Below are 23,123 nucleotides of genomic sequence, written 5' to 3'. Positions count from 1 at the left end.
GAAAACCAGGCCACGCTTTCAATTAGGATAGAGGGGAAGTATTGATCCCATCTGAACACGGTGGCTGCCTCCAAGCAGAGACGCGGTCGTGCACTCGTACAGACGAGCCTCGCCGCCGCTCACAGACAAACGTCTCTATAGCAACGCACACATGTCAACACGTTTACACACTTGATCACTGTCTCGTTGGCTCATGTGTGATGCAGCGTTTGTGAGCTTTCCCCTCCGTCGATCTGCTCGGGATGGGTGCATGCATGACATGGCAGCTGTGTAGTATTCATAGCCTCCTGCTCTGTTTGAAGGCTCTAAAAACAGCAGTGTAATTGTCTAATCTTCCACAGCAGGTGGTGCATACAGAAATAAAGCGTGTGGAGCCTCAGCTTTGCTCTGACCGTCCATGAACACCGCATTGTTTCCATGCGAGTCCTGCCGGGGTTTTCATTCCCCCATATTAGCCGTGTAAGCCATGTTGATTCCCGTGTGATGCCAGTGAATGGAGAGGCTTGTCTTAATGTCAGTAAATTCCCTTTTCCTTTGTGTCTCCCTCTTAAAAACAATCCCATGTGTCTGCAGCTCACATCTGCATCACATCTGTTTGACATATCCTGCCCCAGTAGGGCCCGCTGTCTCTTGTGTGGAGAAGGTTCTTTCCCCCTGATGCCAGTGAGGATGCAGATGTGAACCCCCGCTCATGCTTTAGTCTTTGTTTTGTGTTTCAGTGACAGAAACGCTGCAGTGGGAACGGATGCTGCAGATTAAACAAAAAAGCTTCAATTCATTGGATTGAAGTGTGAGTTTCTATTTTCTATATTCACACAGCAGATGTTTGGCTATTTGCACCCGGCCAAGTTGAATATGCTAATTAACTTAGCAACAGTAAGCTAGCCGAAAGGCAAGCTTTAGTCGTGGTAATACTAAGAGTATGGGTCCACCAATCATGGATGGTCTTTCGCCATGTGTGTGTGATGTCAACCCTACTTGAAGTACCTCTGCTATTTCCTCTCCAGCTTTTTTCTTTCACTCTGTCATGGTCGTCCCTGCAGAGGAAACATCGCAGAGACAGGGCTGTTGTTGCCATAGTAACATTGTGTAGAATGCAAACATGCTGGACTTTCTGTCTGGACGTCGGCAGGCAACCCAGACGCGACATTGGTTGTTGTCTATGTCTACGTGGTATAAAGAAAATCAGTTCGATAGTCAGAGGGCGTTCCCGATCTGAGCATCAGAACATCAGGCTGATAACGTGTCTGAACCAGGCATTAGTTGACTTTTCAGTTGAAGTTTGGTTAGATTTAGGCAACAAAACTACTTGTCCTACAATATAATACATATATGCATACTCATACCACAGAACCCTGGGTGCACCATCTTTTCAGATAGCCCTTAGGCCATGAACAGAACAATATTTGGCAATTATAGCCTATTTTAACTTAACTTTCTTACAGATTTGCACACAGCAGCATCATAGAAATGTAAGAGGGCACTTACACTGTATTATAGTTTAAATTTATTTCATTGATTTAAATTAAGTTTAAGAGCAGATACAGAAACACTTTTTTGTAATATTTGGGCTCTTCTGGTCTGGAAACACTGCAACTCGTACACATTTAATATAGATTGGAACATGACTGATTTTTCTGTAAATGGCCCACAATGAAAAATGTTTATTCCAAATTAAAAATGTATTTTTAAAATTGTATTAATCTTCCATTTAGATCAGTAATTCATTCATGAAGGGCTTTCAGATGAATGAGTAATTCCCGTCATGATTTAATTAAGATATCATGAAAAATTATTTGGTTCCCATTGTTCCAAACCGTATTTATCGTCTAAAAGTTGAGATGATGTCGTATATAAGCCTATTTGATCAATATATTCGCCTGGCCTAATCATATGGACGCAGCAACAGTCTGTAACTACCTCGTTGCTTTCATCCGCGGAGTGTGACTACCAGGGAACCCTGAGTGCTGCGGCAGCCTGGACACAGCCGCGGAGGGAGACAGCATCCGAAGAAGAAGCCTGCTGTGCGGGTCTACTTTCCGCCGGCATCATTTGCGCCTTACGGGGGGAGAAGGCTGGTGAAGTATCTCCAGCGGCCGCATATGATTTTAACATTTTACTCCTGAAAAAAAACCCAACCCTTTTTTGGTTTTTATCTGAACTGGGTTCAGCTTTGCTGGAACTTTGCCTCGTCAAGTTATCGTATGTCCGTTCATCTTAAAAAAACGTCTATTTTTAGGGTAGTATGTTAGCTAGTTAATTGATTTGTGTCTGAAGAGCAATAGATATCAACTGAAGGAAGACATTTTTTTTCCTTCTCATTATCAAACGACTGTTTCCTGCTCCGTCAACCCGCCTTAAAGCCAACTATTCTGGTTGAATCAAACCTTTAAAAAAAAAGCGATTCATCTTCTGAGGAGACCCGACTGACTGCGCCGCAATGGGGGTAAGAGTTAACGTTATTGTGATTTTATAGTGTTGTAAAAGAAAAAATGTCAGTTTAGTGTTAAAGCTGGCTGTTCATTCTGGGTTTGTGGACGATGTGTCTGGCGGGAGGAAAGGGTTAAAGTGCACGGGAGCCACAGGCATGATGTTAGGATGACATTGAACACGGTTTGTTTAAGCTAGCTCTAACTGCCGCGAAACCGCATCGCTCCTTGAATTATCCTTCCGACAAAACGGCTCTAATTTCTCCCAGAATTTCCCCGTTAATGAACATTACGTGCCTCCAGTTATCACGCCTAATCAGCGCGTTGTGATTGATGATATCGCGACATCATCGGGCAACAGAGGAGAGTGTTTGTTGCCTGAACACGACGTCTTTTTTTTTTATATAAAAAGACGCCAGGTTTGCGAGTCAATCCGCCGCGAAACCAGAGTCCATTCGGTGCGACAGAACCGGGGCTGGGCTCGGTGCGCGTCATGCAGTAACGGTCGGTCACTATTCCTGCCACTCCTAGTGAACATCACGGTGGCTGTGAACATTTCACACCTGGTTATAGTTGTGTGACACAAGCAGTGGAGCGTACTTTAATTTGGCAGAGAGAGAGAGAAGCTTTCTGGCGCTGTAACGTAAAAGTAACGTAACGAGCAAATCTGCGAACGCGCCCATCACACCGAACGACATCATATCTGTTTTAGCTGAAATGAATAATTAAGGGATTAATATGTGTATCGGTGGAAAAGATGCAACGCTTCATCCAAAAAATAAATAAAGCGAGATTACACCGAGCGAACATCTGGCACCGGGACCCCGCTGTACGCGAGATTGAGGATATCCCCGCTCCTAAATCCTAAACACACGATTAGTACGACTGCATAATGACAGGGGCGAGTCCAGACAGAAACGAAATACTTTTTATAGCAATACTATGCAGGTGACCCGCGCAATTACGCACGGGAACACTGCAACCTGCTGCTGCTGATGGTGAAAACCTGCATCCTCGTCTGCATAATATCTTGACATACCTCCAAGTCTGACTGCAGTAACTCGTATTCATGTTATACACACGTATTTATTCAGGTATTCCTGAAAAAGGAGAGCTAAATCATGAATTTGCAATATGCCTATTTTGGAAATAATGGAAGGTGGGGGCTGGGGGTCAAAATCATGAAGGCTGTAATAATAAAAATAATAATTTAGTGGTGCATTTTCCATTCAAGCGTTACATATGTGCCGGTGCAGTGCCGCTGTCATTGATGCTGCTGCTGGGCACGGTGAGGACATGGATGCAGCTTTTATGTCTGGGTACCGAATGGGCACAGACAAGTGCGTCAAAATGGTTCCTCTGTGTTGGTCACACCCTCCCAACCCCCAAACAATGTCGAATGGTTCCCAAAGGAAGGTGCTCTCCGGGGGAACACACAGCCAACACCTCCACCTCCACCGTCTCGTTTTACCCCAGCAGCCTCACAAAAACACCGATCTGTCAGGTCATGAAGGACATCCTGTTCCAGCCACAAAATTTAGACTCCCATGATGTCATCCCTAATGACAAATCAATGGTACTTTCCTGTAGTGTAATTAAAAGACATTTCCCAGTGTCTGTACTCTGCAGTGAGGTTTTACAACCATACATTGCGTTATAAAACTCCATCATCCGCTGTAAGAGTTTTTGCATTACAGTATCAAGTTGTGTTATAGCCTGTGAAATGATGTGGGCATGCACTGTGAGACTGTAGCTCCATTTCCTCAGTGAGCATGGTGTCACGGTCCATCCCTGTAATGAAGTGTGATGGGCAGGGGTTTCTACTCTGCTCCACATCCGTGTTGGGAGGAATGGGATGAGAGAGCATTCAGGCTGAGTGGTGGAAATTGTGCCCGCTCTGTCACGGTTTGGGATGCTGTCCACTAGATCGCCGGAGGGGGAAAACCATGCACAACTCGGACTACTGCGTCAGAGAGACGATAGGGTGGGTGTGTGTGTGTGTGTGTGTGTGTGTGTGTGTGGTGGAAAGTCCCATGTTCAGGCTGTGATTTGCCATCGGGAGGGGTGGAGTGAGAGGAGGTCCGGGAGCCTCGGTTGACAAGGCAACTGGTGCCATTTGATCCGTGCCAATCAATTAACGGGAGCTGTTGCTGCAGGAGGCAACAATCGGGTTGGGTGGGTGAGAGAATGGATGGCAGAGATGAAACCAAGGCCAGACACTGTAGGCCTCCTCACAGGAAAGCCCCGTTAAGAGGAAAACTGACCAAAACGCAGTGATTGACACCACATGCTGGAGGAAGAGAGAGAGAGAGAGATAGTGATGCCTTTTGTGGTGAGTCACCTTGAGAATGGTGAATACTGGGAAAGCTGGAGGAGTGGAGAAATGCCACAAAGAGATGCTGGAATGCTGCTCACGTGCAACGAGGACACTGGAAGCAGCAATGAGCTTGAGAAGAAATATAGAGATCAACATTGAGATACAGAGGGGAAGCGAAAGCTATCCCATGATGGGAAAGTTTTGGTAGGAGAGCCAATCTCTGAGGAGGATGGATGGTATGTGATGTGGCTCTGTTTATGTGTTTTTATGAGCCAACTGTTACTGATAAGCCCAGCTGTAGGTCATTAAAATCAGTACACAGAATCATACACGAGTATGTGTGATTGTCTTTAGTGCAACTCAATTCTAAATACCCATTATTGTAAATTATGATTTGGGATTAATGTAAAATCCATGTGTGGTTGGAAAATAAAGGAGGCCATCAAGAGAGTAAACAGAAAATCAATAGAGTGGTGTTTTCTCTGAGCATGAGCAAGTATGCAACAGCTGTGGCCTTCCACAGAAACCACCAGCACTCGATTGCATTTCGTTGTATTTAGTTGTTTCATTAGTGAAACCAGCTGATTATTGAGCAAACGTGTTGGGATGAGTCAGCTTTCACTTTTTTTCAGTGCATAATGTGCCGTTACTAAAAATGAAACTCAGTCTGTAGCTATTTCTTCTCAGATAATCGGCACACTGGGGATATGCCATGAATTAAAGATTTAACGTGTGTCAGTGTGCAGATATACCCGACTTCAGTTGAACAATACGACATACAGTTTGACTCAAATCGCTGCCCAAATGTTGAGCTCGAGGCGGGACGGATATATAACCGGTTGCAGCCCAGGTTGAGATGTAACTGTAATGTGATCGATACTGTGTCTGTACATAATGATGGTCCAGTTTATCACTTGTTTGCTTGACAGTAAACCTCTGCATACTTGTTCTGTGGCCTACTGGCTATAAACAGTTTAGGGAGTGAAACAGCTAGTGGCTCTAGTCTATGCACAACATTTTAGTTAAAGATAAAAAACAATGAAAAACAACGCCCCAGTGTTGTATTTATATGCGGCTTTGTAGAATTGAAAGCCCTTTTTAATTGCATCACATAAATACGCATTAAAAAACATTTAAATTCACTCATTACTGTGTGCTTTCAGGGATCCGGCTGATTTTCAAGGGTTGAATCTGCTCTTTATAGACTTAAATAATGACATACTAAACCTGTGGGAGTGTCCACTCAGTTGTGATGTCATCACTACATAGCAGTCATAGCATGAATGAACTGCCATGTGAAGTTCATCGTCACACATGTAATTGTAGTTACGCCACATACTGTGTGTTCTCCTGGTCATGGACTCTATTGCATAATTGTTAGCCTGTCGATATTTGATCAATACTGCCTCTCAACCTCCTGTCTAACTAGTTTCCATCTGTGTGTGGAATAGCGTGGATCCATACTACTGAAAACCACTGATCGATTAGTGCGTTGTGCGTTTCCTGGAATACACCGTGAGGTCACTTTGACGTCACTTCCTGTGAGAGGGTAGCAGTTGTCATTGGTAGCAGTTTTCCAGCGCCACCATACATAAATGATGTCACATTATTAAAACAATCCCAACCCCCCCCTCCTTTCCCTCCCCCCACAGTTGATTTCAATTATTTAGATGGGCCCATCGGATTGGCTGTTGCTAGGAGACATTACATCCCCCATCTATTACCCCCTGCAAGTAGATGCTGTCAATCTGATTCTGTCAACAACTGCCATTTTCTACAACGCTCACAGGCACGTCGCCCAGCGGGAGGTGGCGCGCTGCTAAATGGTGGGAACAGCACAAAAACCTGTGCTTTGTTAATCTAGAAATGTACTCTGACAGCCATCCGAGCTTCCACTGGATTTATTTAGGCATCATCATCATGAGTGTTCAGACTTTCTCTTCTTGAGTAACCTTCGCTGCAGATGAGTAGACCAGAAGAGAGCGGAGAACGAGATGGGCAGCCCGGAGGGAGGAGAATGTAAAGGAGGTGGGAGGGTGAAGGGGGGGTTAGATGTGTGTGTGTGTGTGTGTGTGTGTGTGTGTGTGTGTGTGTGTGCTGTCAGTCCATCAGTATTTTCTAGGTCGGTCAGTCCACTGATCTGTGCGATAATCCATTTCTTTATGTGTGTGTGGTTACGATGATCCACTGTGGCACCATCAGAGCTACTAGCCTCCACTGGAAGCAAGATACACAAGCAAGTTCAAAATATCAGGGCAAACAACGGGACATTACATTCACTGCAACTTTATTAAATGTTGAATAGGCTAGACATGACTATGAATACCAGCAATCTACCACTTTCATGTAAAAGGGTCAATAGCATAATAAACAAAAAAATAAGTTAGGTGTAATAATGCCCCTTTTCCTCCATATACAGCTCATTTTAAGGTCCCACAGTAACTGATATGATCACCATAACACCCAACCTATAAAAAATGTCCGTTAATAAGTAATCGTTGTTAATTTTGAAACCCTTCGTTTATTTATTCATACTCAAACCAAGGATTCCCAGATGGAAATGTCCCAGTTTGATGTCTGAGATTTGACCAGTGATTGAGCAGATTAAAAATGGCTTATCCAGCCCTCCTCAGACCTGCTCTGTGCCGCAGGCCTGGATACAAAAGCACTGACCGTCTGGATACTGCTGAGACCTCCTCAGGTTTTACAGCCCAGGGCTCAACACGATCGCCTGATAATGGGTGCCACACTGACAACCAGCCATCAGCTTTTGGTTGCGAAAGTAGAAAATGTGGTTGCCATTTTTTTACAAAACTGAAGGGTCTTCACTAAAGAAAGATGTGATTTCTTATCTGCGATGCTATATAAATAGTTGTTGCCTGAAAAAACAAGTAATTCTTGCTCTGGTTTGGTTCAGGAATGACCTTGAAAGGCATACTATGTCTGTAAAATGAGAATTGTCTGGGAAACATATTGACTTGATAATGACTTGGGAGTTCATTTCCCACTGCTCATATATTTTTCATGAAGTGGTCAAATGTTTATGCGTGAATGTGACTGAGTCCCCCGGGGGTCTGTATGTGATAATGAAGAGTTTGAAAAAGCCATGTACCTTCCCCCCAGGACAAACACCACCATAGATTGCTAATTCAGAAAACGGCTCGTCTATATCTCTACAAAACAAGTTTATAAATACGTTTTTTACAAGAGCACAACATTGTATCTCGAGCTATACTCTTAATTTCCCTCTCAAATTGACATTTAACTCTAAAATGCACCAAATTTAGGGTTAAAATTCCTGTATTTTTTCACATCGAAGGATAGCTGGTCCAGGACCAGTACCTCCAGTACCAGGGTATAATCACTGGGATCCAACACTATATATATTACAGGAATTTCTTTTTGTGAAGCCCTATTTTTTTATATGAAATCTATTTGGTGCATTTATGCCAAAAAGAAAAGTATATTTCGGCATTGTAAATCAGTGAATGAGTAAGGATGAATGAGAGACTGTGATTACAAACATGGGAGAGAGAGGAGAGAGAGATTGAGAGGGATTTACTGTTCAGTGGGTTGATCTGTCAGTATAGTAAACAGCTGTAATCTGATGGCCTGCTGGAAGTGACTGCCGGGGGAACCTCCTGCACCTCCTAACAGATGGCAAAACACATCTCTCTTTCTCTCACTCACACACACACACACAGTACACAGGGTAAATCACGCAGAAAAATACTCACGTTTGCAGTCAAGCAAAATGTAAACATGTGTATGACTATGTAGATGGAATAAAAGTATTTCACACTGAAGAACTTGGTTATTGCTGCCCAGCCGTGGTGGTAGTACACATGTTACAGCATTGTAAAACACTATTTAGACAATCGTATACCATTAAAACCTCAGTAGAAATACATCTACACCCTAAATCAAAACATTAATGCACACAGAGATGTATAGAGGTAAGATGATGTAGAACAAATGGGAAGGTCTGCTTTGTTGGCTGTCAATAACTCAACATGCTGCTTGCTGTTCATCCAGAAAAAAACAGATGTTAGACAGCATAAAACAGCCATCAAATCAGTGTGAAGCCTCAGCGTGGACAAATCCCCATAAGAGCTGTCCCAAAATAAGTCTGCCCTCCACACTCGTCATGCAGGACTGCACACACTATGAATCCCAATGTGTTTCCCCACAGGACATCCACACGGTTGTAGTCTGGGATGGATGATAGTGAACATCTGCCTGATGTAGATCAGTAGAATTGTCAGGCAGTGAACTCATATTTAGGCCCAATTTATGTTTTATTCCTTTTTTCTGTCATGTTTTTTTAGACGTTTTTGTAACAATCAGAAGAAGGCCTTAATTTATTCTCCTGTCCTGACTCTTTGTCTACCTTCTGGCCTTTAATTTCCCCTCCATCTCCCTCGGCCTCCTGAATGCTGGTATGTCTCCTCCTCCTCCTCTCAGACACAGCAGCCGCCTCTGGAGTCTGAACACTTGTAGCCTAAAATACACATCCATCGCTAATGGCTGACAGTCGTCGACCACAGAGCCCAACTGTGAGAAAATCAATCATCACAATATGTTTGGCCAAGCAACTCGATATCCATTGCGACGATGGGTTGACCATTGGTGCTTTCCCAAAATATATACACAGGGAGATTTCTGATAATCATCAGTGATGTGCCAGTAAGTTCAGACAATAATATCACTTTACTGTAATGCAGCTGTTAAAACCAGGAGAAGACAACACCTATGCCATACAGCAATATCCAAAATCAAAAAAGAAGTGTCATAACACGAATTATGGATAATATATTATACACAACATCAGGATTTAAAAGAGAGAGAGAACTTAAAGTGAGGGTTTCAGTCTTGGGCTGTAAAAATGGTAGATTTTGTCTGTGGTGGGCTAAGTCTGGACCACCATGAGCCGGGCTAGGGTTGGTGTTTTAGGCCCGTACAGTAGTCCCCATCCAACGTGAGTGTGAATTGCTGTTATAGTGGAGCTCTTGAGACTAATGATGCCAGATCTAATGAGGAGCTGTCGAGTTCCCTTTCTCCCTCCGGGGAATAACGTCTAAATTTAGATTTCAATCTAGATGTTTTGACGGGTCGCTGTGTGGAAGAGAAATTAGAGCTGGCAGCCGAGCACGTTCTTAAAGTAATATTTGTGATATTAATCGGCAGTAATCCGAAGTGAGAAAACCGTGTTTTAGATGTTCATCAACTGTATCACAAGAAGGACGATGAAGGTTCCCTTGAGAATAAGGCAGAAGGAGTCAGCTGATCTTGTCTTTGTGTGTTACAGTATGGACGGTCGGACAGCTACCGCGTGGCCACCACGCAGGACAAGGATGAGAAGGAGTCGCCCAAGAAGAAGGGAGGCAAAGATCTGGATGACCTCAAGAAGGAAGTTCCCATAGTAAGTGCATGGCTTCCTACTTCCTGTGACCTCACTGCTCGCTGTAATTTGGTTTCTTTTTCGACTACGTATAAAGAATCAGTTACAGAACGAGTAAACAAAAGCCTGGAGGTCCCAGCTGAGGAGTTCATAGATGCATCCTGGCCTCACGCCAGCATTCAAAGAGCTGCGATGCTCCTGTAATCTAATCTCCCTGTTTGAAAAGGAGATGGGAGATGATTCTGTAGCAGCTGGTGTAGTTGGAGGTAAAAGGTCACAGCAGTTTAATCGTGTTGTGGAAGGATTTGCCCCAGTAAGGGGCAGGAAGTCAAACCCTCAGGATACCCCCTGTAAAAAGTAAACATGCTGGGTCAGATACACACATTTATTCAAGTATTATTTATAAATCTTTAAAAAAAAACTACCTCAGCCAAGGACGGTACTTAATGTTTAACGTTTTCCTGCTTTGCTTTAGCAAATAAAAAATTCATATTATAGGAATGACATTCTCCCATGTTTACCCTAAAATCTGTATTCTTTGAACTATTTAACAATGTTTCAAATGGTCATTAGATTGCATGCATAACTCATATCATGACAGGTTATTTTAATTGCTTTGTATTTGAATTTTTTGTAGACGGAACACAAAATGTCTGTTGAAGAGGTTTGCCGGAAATACAACACTGATATTGTCCAGGTAGGTCGCTGACCTCGGATCAGAAATGACACTTTAACATCATCACTTCAAGTTAACGTGGTTGATTCTGTCCTGATTTAACACAGTGCTGGTGATTTAGCAAGTAATACATTTCCATTGCAGCTGTTTTAAGTCACTCTTCCTCAATCCTTATTTTCACCTCTTGCCTTTGCTCATCCATCCATCCCCTTTAATCCATCTTCCATCTTTGCCTCCTCACTTCCTCTGCCCCTCTCAGGGTCTGACCAATGCCAAGGCAGCAGAGTACCTGGCCAGGGACGGCCCCAACGCCCTGACTCCGCCCCCCACCACCCCAGAGTGGGTCAAGTTCTGCCGCCAGCTGTTCGGGGGTTTCTCCATCCTGCTGTGGATCGGTGCCATCCTCTGCTTCCTGGCCTACGCTATCCAGGCGGCCACAGAGGACGAGCCCGCTGGAGACAACGTGAGTGGAGAGTTGTAGGAATGGATGACGTTATTACGACATTATCGTTCAGCGTCATACTGCCATAATGGTCCTCAATTATTCAATATTACAACGTGTGTTATGAATCTTGTGCTACATTCAGTGTTTTTCTCTATCTCCAGGTCATAGATATCTATAGATGTCTCTTTCTAAGCTTTTCTTGGACAATAATTGTTTTCCTTCAAGCAATATCACCAGTAGGGGAATTTCAATCACTGTGTTCAAATCGTCCAGCCATAGATGTTAGGATCCTCAGTCCCAACTGTGTTTTGTTCAGTACCTGTGAGAAGCCAGATATCAATAAGCACGCAGAGCAGTGAATTCTTCAAGTGTGTGTGTGCTCCCTGTCCTCCAGGACATCATTCAAAAAGACAATGTGCCGAGTCACCACTCCTCAGGGCTGTGTGATAACGGCTGTGTCAGCTGTGTTGTCTGAATCAGTGTGACAGACACCATCCTGTAAGCATCCATTTCCGGGCCCGCCGCGGGGAGCGTGTGACTCCTGGTTTGTAATGGCAGGGTAAGAGGAGGGCTTTTCATGGGTCAGCTCTGTTTCATGTCGGGTCAGAGCGCAGAACGGAGCCGGGGACTGAGGCTAAGCGCCGCTGACACACACAGCATGAAAGGACAAAATAGTTGGTTCAGGCCACAGGGGAGGACTCGGGGAGAAACAACAACAGTGACGAGTCGGCATGAGCTACCAAAACTGTACCACCAGAATATAAATTCACACTCCTGTCGGCTGGTACAGCACGTAGTATGGGAGGACTTCTATGGTGACAGTGAGACAGCCTCAAGGTGTCAAATCAAACCACGTCCTGCTGCCAGCTACAGGATGCAAACCTGCTGCAAACAGCTTTGAGACGAACTGTGTGATTTATGGACTCCTCCTTGCTGAAATAGATATTTTACCTCTCACAGTGTTTGTTGCCAGAATGTGATGTTTTCTCTTTTTCTGTGTCTCTCCACTGGTCTATTTTTCTCTTCATTTCTTCAAACGTGGCACACTTTTAGACAAAGGTGCAGTCGATGAGTTCATTTCTGCATTAAACATTAACGTCTCATCCTTCTTTCTTCTCTTTGTAGTTGTATCTGGGTATCGTGCTGTCGGCTGTCGTCATCATCACCGGCTGCTTCTCCTACTTCCAGGAAGCTAAGAGCTCCAAGATCATGGAGTCCTTCAAGAACATGGTCCCTCAGGTACTGGACACTCAATATTCCTACCAGGAAGTTGAAAATGTACACCCTTGACCTTTCAGTTTCATTTCACTGTAAAATTCAGGCAAGACGAGTGGCAAAAACTACATTTTGAAAAAGTCAACATGACCCAGTTACCCAAGGTAATCCACTGCTTTTTGTGAGCAGTTTAATTTAGGAAACGGCTCACAATGAATGCAATTAGCGCCGCTGCAAACCCGAGCCTGTGTTGGTTTGAAGGGGGGCGGCTTTTAAATCACGATGTTGGGCTCGGTGGTCAATGACTCAGCCGTGAGCGATGGCTGTTGATCGTTCCAACCCCGACTCTAAGCACTCTAAAGTATAAAACTCTAAGCCTCTGTCATTTCAAGTCGTGTCATAATAAGTAAATGACATTGGATGCTGGAGTAATGCAGGTGTTTATTAAGTTGAAAGCTTTATTTTATGACGCTGCATGCCACAGTGTCATGCTTGCACTGATTTTTTTCTTTCCAGTTTGCTTATCCTTCTGTGCTGATTCACCTTTCCTCTAACCTCTCTCTAATTGTTATTTTTGGCATTGTATATTTACTCCTCTCTCTTCTCTCCCCCGCCACCCCCCCCTCTCTCTCTCTCTTCCCAGCAAGCCCTGGTGATCCGTGAGGGAGAGAAGATGCAGATCAATGCTGAGCAGGTGGTGGGAGGAGACCTGGTGGAGGTGAAGGGAGGAGACAGGATCCCCGCTGACCTCCGCATCATCTCCTCCCACGGCTGCAAGGTGGGTCACAGATACATTATGCAAAGCCAAGGATGATTTATCCATAAACAATGAAATCCATAAACAAAAAGTGCACTTCTGTCATGCGTCTGTTTTCAGAAGGAATTTAAACAGCAGCTACAAAAAAAACCTCCCTGGGAAGATGACATGGCAGCATCTTAAAATAAGATTTTCAGTGTTCCTGCAGCTTCTCATATGAACCTTGAATCAGTCTCAGAATGTTTGCTGGGGGATATAAGTTTATGAAGTACGTCTCTTGCGTAACGTCTGTATTAAAACTCAATAAAACCTCTGCACAGCAACACAAACACAGGAGGAGGCACAGCAAGCATGAACGAAGAAAACTGGCCTTTTGTGGCTTTGTATAAAGGCCTTATCATAAACGCACTCAACCAGTCACCCACTCCCTTATATTCTCTCTCCCTCCCTCTCTTTCCTTCACTTACAAGGTGGACAACTCGTCCCTGACTGGTGAATCAGAGCCCCAGACCAGGTCACCTGACTGTACCCATGACAACCCCCTGGAAACCCGCAACATTGCCTTCTTCTCCACCAACTGTGTCGAGGGTAAGATCCCCATCGCCTCTATCCAGAATCATCATTATTTACCATCCTATTCATCACATAAAATAAACAAATCATACACTGTTAGGGTGAGCCCCTCTCTTGTAAACGTGTGTGTGTGTGTGTGTGTGTGTGTGTGTGTGTGTGTGTGTGTGTGTGTGTGTGTGTGTGTGTGTGTGTGTGTGTGTGTGTGTGTGTGTCACATTCACATGGCTGCAGGTGTATGTTTGTACTGTTCCGCATCGGTGCTCAGATAGTCCTGCAAACAAAGATGCTACAGATCAGGCCATGGTCAAAGTGGTTGGTGGTCAGTGACATCACTGGTCATCACCGACTGGAAATGTGACCCCATCTGTTCATCCCATTACGTCACTGGGATGCCCTGCAGCTCACTAAGCGCCTCACACTGGTAGAAGAGGAAAATGATAATGTGTGCTGCCCTCCTGTGGACAAAGTGTTACATAGCATGATAACATTCACTAGACTTCATCTTTTCTGAACAGATGAAGAAGTTGTGTTTTGAAAGCCTGCTCCCTCTTCTGTCTTTACTTCAGGAACAGCACGTGGCATCGTCGTGTGCACTGGAGATCATACAGTGATGGGCCGCATCGCCACTCTCACCTCAGGCCTGGAGACTGGCAAGGTACCCTATTCATTATAATAGTCTTTTATCAGCAACATAATGGAGGTTGCTTATTCGAAACTGGTTGTTTCTATACAAAGTTTTAATGTAAGTAAAACAGCTAAGATGTTTAGTACATTTAGTATTGTTTTTCAGCTTCTTCATGTTTCATAATGTGTACAAATGATCATTTAGATTAATAATCTGATTAATAACCCACTGCTCCTTAAATACTTGATGGCTAAAACGCAGGGGTCAAATGTCACTACGTTGTGCTGCGTTTAATTGTACGTGACGATAAATCATATTCTCCAACCCAAAAGCCTTCTCCTCTTCTACTTCTTCAGACACCCATTGCCAAGGAGATCGAGCACTTCATCCAAATCATCACCGGCGTGGCCGTCTTCCTCGGCGTGAGCTTCTTCATCCTGTCCATCGCCCTGGGTTACAGCTGGCTGGAGGCCGTCATCTTCCTCATTGGCATCATTGTTGCTAATGTGCCCGAGGGACTGCTGGCCACCGTCACTGTGAGTAGGCCGAGGCATAACAAATGTGTCCGTGTGTGTGTGTGTGAGACGGTTAGTGGAGGAACATTTATTTTGGAGGTCTGTTTTTCTATCTGTGAGAGCTGCAGGGGATGATAGATTTTCTAGTCAGGGCTGCAAGACATTGCGGTGTGCACATGCAGCGAGTTAGTTTACTGACATTGCTTGTCCTGTGACGTACAACTTTTCCGCTGCTTGATTCGACGATGACCTACAGTCAAGGTCGACCCGCCACAGTTTCATTATGAGTCGTACATTTCGTCCTTTCTCACTGGGTGGGGTCAACGTCTGCCTGGGCGGGGGTGAAGTGGGTAGCGAGGGCACATTTCCTTCACGTACACCACGACTGACTGAGCACCCTTCCTCGTCACTTCCCGGTCGCTGCGCCCTCTCGCCCTGCGGGGAGGCACGCTGCTCTCAGCGCGACTATCAGACAGGTCAGACTGTCCCGGTCATTCATACTTTTACAACCAATATGTTTATGATGCAAATGTTCTGTAGAGCACAGAATTCAGCCTCCTAACTGATGCATTTCACTTGTAACTGTAAAAACTTCAGGGTGAATTGTTGTATGTTTTCATATAACAAAAAAAAAATATTGTGTAGCCCTATTTCTAGAGTGTGTACATGTGTTTAAAAGGTTGTGTCATTCCTTCATTTCCAGCTGTTTTCTTGTGTCTGTTTCCACAGTCCTTGTGTGTGTGGTTTCCTCCTCAGTTCCCAGTGTCAAACCTGGGTCAAACAGTATTTTTTATATATTAGAGAAATCTAAGAAGCTTCACAAAATCAGAGAAGACAGTAACGGCTTTTAAAATGTCTTTAACATTGTTGTTCCATGACGTGTCTCTTTTTTGAACATGACTAGTAGAGGGCCTTTTTTTAAACTCACAATCCTTGACATTATAACTAGACAGTATGTATGGTTTGTTTAGAACATAAATGAGCCACGTTCTGTTGTAGATTCAGTGATGAAGAGAATACTAGTCCTCTAGCCGTTTGTAGTTTGGTTGTCTGGTTGTGCGTACAGTGTTGTCAGGCTGTTGTCGTGTCGATAGATTTTGTCCCTGCATCCCGTTTCTCTGTGCTTGTGTTATTCCAGTGTGTTGTGATGTTGCTGTATGTCTCCGTGTGCATCTCTGTGTATATCTTTGTATCTTCTGTGCTTTAACATTCTCTCTGTGCGTCAGTACCTGTTCCTGTGGTGAAGGTGGTGTATTGTCTGTTTCTATATCTCTCTTTCCATCTCTCTCTTTCTCCCAAAGCAGCCCCCATATGTGTTCTTTGTGTTTGTCTCTCTCCATCTTCCTCTCTGTGTCTCTCTCTCTCTCTTCCAGGCCGGTCGTGGTGCTGTCTGCAATGACAACGGCTAGCTAATGTAATGCTATTAGGCTAAAGACAAGTCAGCTTCATTCACTGAATCCGGCCTCTTCTGCTTGGCCTTGGCTAGTTCTGTTTGGCCCATCGGTCCTACCGTACTTGGCATGACGACATAATGCACCGCTGCCATGCTTCACCGCTTCACTCGTTCATGCCACATTTTCTCTCTGCATCGCTGTTTGGGCTGAGTTTCTGTTTTTGGAAGGAGATTTTTTTTATCGTAGTGCATTTTGCGATAGAGAAACATTGTTAAGAGCAGGATGAACTTCTCCAGGTGACAGGGCGGGTTGCTTCCTGGGTTTTGCTTCATTGTTTCAGGTACAGTATGGCTCTGATGCGGCTGCACATTGGCAGAAGTCAGTTCAGTACCTGGAGATGTTCATCTGTGCTGTTAGTTTACCACATTGATCCTAATAGTGTTTTCTCTTTTGTTTTGTTTGATTCCACTCTCTCCTTTTATCTTATTCCATCACGACGACTCCTTTCCTTCCCTCTTTCCTTCTCTCCTTGCCTCCTCTCTCTCCGTTTCCTTCGTTGCTTCTGTCTCTGTCCTCTCTCAGGTGTGTCTGACGCTGACTGCGAAGCGAATGGCTCGTAAGAACTGCCTGGTAAAGAACTTGGAGGCAGTGGAAACTCTGGGATCCACCTCCACCATCTGCTCTGACAAGACGGGCACCCTGACCCAGAACAGGATGACCGTGGCCCACATGTGGTTCGACAACCAGATCCACGAGGCCGACACCACCGAGGACCAGTCCGGTAAGATTCCCTTACTTTGCTCGATCATAAAACGGAGAGAAAACAGATGCGTTTGTGTTTTAATTCGATTTGAAAAGTGCTTTGTTTTTAAAGTGACAGCGTTACTTCTTGTTATTCATCACATGGGCTACACCTTAAGAGACGTTGCTACAGAGCTCGTCATTAATCTATTTAATTGATTAGTTGTTTCAGCCCAAGCAGACTTTCAGCCCGGTTGAGCTACCGGTTAATAAATGTTCCTTTTCTGCTCATCATCCTCCAGGCTCCTCCTTCGACAAAAGCTCCACAACATGGGTGTCTTTGGCCCGCGTCGCTGCTCTGTGCAACCGCGCCGTGTTCAAGGCTGGCCAGGATTCTCTGCCCATCCTAAAGCGCGACGTGGCCGGCGACGCCTCGGAGTCAGCCCTGCTGAAGTGCATCGAGCTGTCCTGTGGCACCGTCAAAGCCATGAGAGACAAGAACAAGAAGGTGGCCGAGATCCCCTTCAACTCCACCAACAAATACCAGGTTGGTCCCCTCTGCTCACAAATAATGCACATGATCTGATTGGTAATAAATGAACTCAAACTTGCAGAAACACAAATGGTTCTTAACACTACAATTTGTTCTCATCAGCTCTCAATCCATGAATCTGAAGATGAAAATGACAACCGCTACCTGCTGGTGATGAAGGGAGCCCCAGAGAGGATCCTCGACCGCAGCACCACCATCATGGTGCAGGGCAAGGAGCAGCCTATGGACGATGAGATGAAAGAGGCTTTCCAGAACGCCTATCTGGAACTGGGAGGACTGGGAGAGAGAGTACTGGGTAAATATTAAAGAAGATAGGGAAACGGTTTTGATTTAAAGGGACAGTACGCCTCAGAAGTGATTTGGGGTTGAGCTGACCCTTCAACAATAGGGTCATGCTTTGGAATATCTTGTATGGTATTATCCTGTTTGTAATGTAAATTCATAATATTCCTGTATGTACGTCCGTCTCTTATTCCTCCAGGTTTCTGCCACGTGTTCCTTCCAGAGGACAAGTATCCAAAAGGGTTTGCCTTCGACACAGATGACGTCAACTTCGAGACAGACAACCTTTGCTTCGTAGGCCTCATGTCCATGATCGACCCTCCCCGTGCTGCCGTGCCTGACGCCGTGGGCAAATGCCGCTCCGCTGGCATCAAGGTGGGCTCCTTTCAAGTCTGGCATTTAAAGGCCTGGAGAAGCACAACGCAGCACCCACCTGAATGTGAAGGCTGTGGATGGACAACCGTTTTTAGAGGAGTTTTTGTCTCTTTTTTCTTCCCTTTCATCGCCCACCTCATCATCCTCTTCCTCCTCCTGTATTTCAGGTCATTATGGTGACTGGTGACCACCCAATCACAGCCAAGGCCATTGCTAAAGGTGTGGGCATCATCTCCGAGGGCAACGAGACAGTGGAAGACATTGCTGCACGCCTCAACATCCCTGTCAGCCAGGTTAACCCAAGGTGAGACAGAAAATTAAGATTTGAAAGTTTACATGCAATTGCGGGATATAAGTTGCCTTTTAAAATCCTTTTTATTCACCAGATGCTCAGTTATGAATTGTTATACAGAAGTGTACAAGTTTAGCTTTTATCTGTGCTGTGCAGGGATGCCAAGGCCTGTGTGATCCACGGCACAGATCTGAAAGAACTCGATCAGGACCAGATGGACGATATTCTGACGAACCACACAGAGATCGTCTTTGCCAGAACTTCCCCACAGCAGAAACTTATCATTGTAGAAGGCTGCCAGAGACAGGTACATGCACATGCATTCACATCCACACAGCATCCTAGATGGGAATGAAAACTAAAATGTGTGTCCTCCTCTTGTGTCAGGGTGCCATCGTGGCTGTGACAGGTGACGGTGTAAACGACTCTCCTGCCCTGAAGAAGGCTGACATCGGTGTTGCCATGGGAATCTCTGGCTCCGACGTGTCCAAACAGGCCGCCGACATGATCCTGCTGGACGACAACTTTGCCTCCATCGTCACCGGAGTAGAAGAAGGTGAGAGACGAACAAGAGACGGTATCATCAATCACCTCCACCTATTGAGCGGCCTGTCTTTATTTATACACCACCTTCCTCCTTACAGGCCGCCTGATCTTTGATAACCTGAAGAAGTCCATCGCTTACACCCTGACCAGTAACATCCCAGAGATCACCCCCTTCCTGTTCTTCATCCTGGTCAACATCCCGCTGCCTCTGGGCACCATCACCATCCTCTGCATCGACCTGGGAACTGACATGGTAAGAGACACGCTCACAGACCGTTGCATACAGACACAATGAGTTCATGTCCAGTCATGCACATGCGTGAACCCGCACACTCATACATGCATCTGTGAACACTCATGCATGCCCAGTGAGCCAGTAAAACCTGCTGTACACACACATGTGAACTGTAAACATGTAAAGCAGGTGGTCATGCCTGGTGATCATCATCACGTTAGCATGCACAACAGTTCAGACGAGTCATAATGGTCACTTCTGCTGCATAAATTACATAATCGGAACATTTAAAAACACAATTAGTGGTGATTTTAATGAAACAGCCGGTGATATAAATACACAGAATTGAGGACTAAATTAAGAGAGTTGAGGAAGCTGTAGATGACCAGTCCACGTGTAGCATGTTGAAATAAACCAAAGCTCAACTTGTAAACATGACCAGCTGCCGTGACACACATGACACCACAAATGAACTCTCCTCCGTCAGGTACCAGCCATCTCTCTGGCCTATGAAGCAGCAGAGAGCGACATCATGAAGCGCCAGCCCAGGAACCCGCTGAGGGACAAACTGGTCAACGAGAGACTCATCAGCATCGCCTATGGACAGATCGGTAGGTCACATGTTAGTGTTCAACACACAGTACTGACCTGTGATCAGTGCTACAGGTGCTGGGAGAGTTGATCACATGATCATATCTCAATGATTATAACGACTCTGTGTCTGTAGGTATGATCCAAGCTCTTGGAGGGTTCTTCGCCTATTTCGTCATCATGGCTGAAAATGGTTTTCTGCCGTCTGTGCTCGTCGGCATTCGGCTCAACTGGGACGATCGTTCCACCAACGACCTGGAGGACAGCTACGGGCAGCAATGGGTATGACATCATCAGTGCTCTCCTGTGTTCACCCGTTTGAGTGATTGTGCAACAGCATCGTCAGCTACCGACAGAAATCCATCCCAGATAACGCATTGCGTTGTCTTTTCTCTGCACAGACCTATGAGCAACGTAAGATCGTGGAGTTCACGTGCCACACGGCCTTCTTCGTCAGTATTGTGGTGGTACAGTGGGCAGATGTCATCATCTGCAAGACCAGACGTAACTCTGTGTTCCAGCAGGGCATGAAGTAAGTCGAATGAATGACTGTTGGAGAAGATGAAAGAAATGGGGGTTGTGTTGGTGACATGGTTGTTGCAGTTCCCTGCAGCCACCAGTAGATGTCATGAGAAAGCCAGGTTTTATAAGTGCCCCAATTATTGGCATTGTTGGTTTGTTCCCCTCTTTTTCTGGTTTAACCCCTCCTTTGCTGCTCCATTCAGCAGGCAGCATATATAATCCAGACACAAACCCCTGCAGGAAATCAACGTTGGTCCAAAAGTAGAATTAGATAGAACTGATGTAGGAATCCACATGTAGGCATCTCCTCATATCTGTTGCTTTGCTTGCTTTGTCTTCCCTCGCCTCTCTGTGTTATAAGTAACTCCTCTTTCTGCACCGATTGTCTTCAGGAATAAGATTTTGATCTTTGGCCTGTTTGAGGAAACGGCCCTGGCTGCCTTCCTGTCCTACTGCCCTGGCATGGACGTGGCACTACGGATGTACCCGCTCAAGTAAGTTACACTTCCTCTGTGTGTGAAGGCTGTGTTCGTGTAATGGGATTACTTCCTCCTGCAATCACAATACAGTCATGTTAATCGTGTCATCGTTCCCTCCCTTCTCTCTCAGGCCCAGTTGGTGGTTCTGTGCGTTCCCGTACAGTTTCCTCATCTTTGTTTACGATGAGATCCGAAAACTCATCCTTCGCCGAAACCCCGGAGGTAAGACAACACACATTCACGCTCACACATACTGCCACGTATTCAGTGTGTGTGTGTGTCACAGACTGTGTATAAGAAGTGGACGTTGTCACTGCGACGTCACCCACTGGTTTTGAAGGCTCGAGTTCAGCATTTTGGCCATCGCCATCTTGTTTTTATGCAACCGGAAGTGACACAGTGAGAGGGTGGAGCTAAAAACAACCAACTGATTAACTTGCATGAAGTGAAAACACACCGTGAAAGCATTAAAGTTGTAAGATTGAAACAGGGACTAAAGCTTCCCCTGCTTTATGGTCTATTTGACTCTATATGACTATACAATGATTTAGATTTTTAGTATAACTGAATCGAGGATACGTCATCATTTTAAGTACAATTTCTGCTCTAATGTCGATCAATAAATGACATAATTTGATATATTTCTCTTTCTCCTTGTTTCCCTCCTTTTCTCTTCTCTTCATCTCTGCAGGCTGGGTGGAAAAAGAGACATACTACTAAATTATCAAAGCATCACTTACTTCTCACCCGTTCTCCCCTCTATCTCTCTCTCTTTCCTCCTCCCCTCCGTCCTCCCCTCCTCTCCCGTCACCATACTCAAACTGTACCAGAGGATAATGTTTACCCTTCCTCCTCTCCATCCTCATCCCCTAAAGAAACAAAAAAAAAACCCTGATGAGACGGACCAACGACGGAGGAGGAGGAGAGGATGGGGTTTGTAACTCTCCCCTGTCCTCTCTGTATCCTCTGTCCCCTGTTTTTCTATCCGACGTCTAAACAGCGCTCGTCTGCCACCGTCACATGTGTACTCGAACCGCAACGCTGTGTGAGTCTCGATTCAGAATAGAATTACAAGAATAAAGACAAAAAACGCCTGACTGTTCCACTGCCATCACTTTTGCCAAGCAGAACAACAACATGGCAGCTTCTCTCCAGACTCCCAACTGGCCATCTGAGCGAATGAGTGGCCTCTTTCTTCTTTTCGTTTCCTTCTTTCCTGCCCCAGATCCAGCTCCTTAATCACTGCCATTCACCATCTACGCCTTTACTTGTGTCTCTCCTTCTCTCTCTTTCTATTTCTACGCACTCACTGCCAATCTACTACTGCCGTCCTTCCTCCTCCTCCTCCTCCTCTGACATTAACAGTCATTCTCGCCATAACATTTTCGCTCGTGCCCTCAAGAGGGTGGAAACAACGGTCACTTCCTTTTACTTGTTCGTAAAGGTTTTCTCTTTTTTTGAAGTTGGGAGTGGTTCTGAGAGCTGCTCGTTTTCATTCGGACATGACGAAGCACACTGTCCCTCCCTCCCTCCCTCCCTCCTCCCACCACCGACTGCCTCCCCCCTCCTCACCCTGCCTGTCTATCTGTCTGTTTGTGAACAGCGTGCAAACCCTCCATCCTTGTAAACTTCCACCTACTTTCACTACCCCCCCGCCCCCCTCCTCCTCCCCGCCCACAACTCCACCCAACCGCACCCCTGTTTAAAAAAAATACAATCTTTCTGTGTCCTCAGAAAAAGAGATTTCTCTCCGATTTCATTATTTAAATCAGTGGAAATATGAAATAAGGCACCGTACCTTAACATGCGAAATGGCAGCAAAATCAAAACTAAAAGGCAATGAAATAAAATAGAAGGATATCTCTTTTTCAGCTTGGTCTCCAGTTTGTTTTTGTGTGGAGTTTTGTCAGAAAATGGAAATAAATGCTGTGTGACCAACTCTTATTTATGGCAGTAGTGTCAAGTCCTCTGTTTTCTGCCTTAATGGGGGCCTATTCTATTTCTGCTTCTTCACTTTGCTTTAGTGTGTTTATAGTTTGTTGTTCATGTGAAATGTCTCCAGAGGGTCAAAACCTAAAGTCCACAGAAACTCCTGAACGGAGAAAACACCATTCAAATCTTTTCCTCCGTAAAGTGATGATGTCATCAAGTAAAACATCA

The 23,123-nt window shown here is 45.1% G+C and overlaps 1 protein-coding gene across 2 annotated transcripts; it reads left to right on the top strand.

The window, feature by feature from the left end:
• Positions 1-2,236: 2,236 nt before the first annotated feature.
• Positions 2,237-22,907, top strand: atp1a3a (ATPase Na+/K+ transporting subunit alpha 3a). Of its 2 annotated transcripts, XM_084031358.1 has the most exons (23): positions 2,237-2,446; positions 10,055-10,168; positions 10,785-10,844; positions 11,083-11,286; positions 12,394-12,507; positions 13,127-13,261; positions 13,711-13,828; positions 14,380-14,468; positions 14,795-14,974; positions 16,930-17,128; positions 17,391-17,635; positions 17,744-17,936; positions 18,123-18,298; positions 18,466-18,602; positions 18,747-18,897; positions 18,978-19,146; positions 19,235-19,389; positions 19,859-19,982; positions 20,099-20,244; positions 20,364-20,494; positions 20,877-20,978; positions 21,094-21,185; positions 21,655-22,907. In XM_084031358.1, the coding sequence occupies exons 1-23, from the start codon at positions 2,441-2,443 to the stop codon at positions 21,681-21,683; spliced, it is 3,069 nt and encodes a 1,022-aa protein (XP_083887484.1). In that variant the 5' UTR covers positions 2,237-2,440; the 3' UTR covers positions 21,684-22,907. The 2 variants fall into 2 exon arrangements, with proteins under 2 accessions (XP_083887484.1, XP_083887485.1); XM_084031359.1 differs by lacking the exons at positions 2,237-2,446; positions 10,055-10,168; positions 10,785-10,844; ... (4 more) ...; positions 14,380-14,468; positions 14,795-14,974 and adding an exon at positions 16,350-16,367.
• Positions 22,908-23,123: the final 216 nt, after the last annotated feature.

This window comes from Eutrigla gurnardus (assembly GCF_963514095.1).
Source record: "Eutrigla gurnardus genome assembly, chromosome: 17".
NCBI classification, from domain to species: Eukaryota; Metazoa; Chordata; class Actinopteri; order Perciformes; family Triglidae; genus Eutrigla; species Eutrigla gurnardus.
Note: the sequence above shows the minus strand (reverse complement) of the source record. Positions and strands in the feature narration are given on the sequence as shown.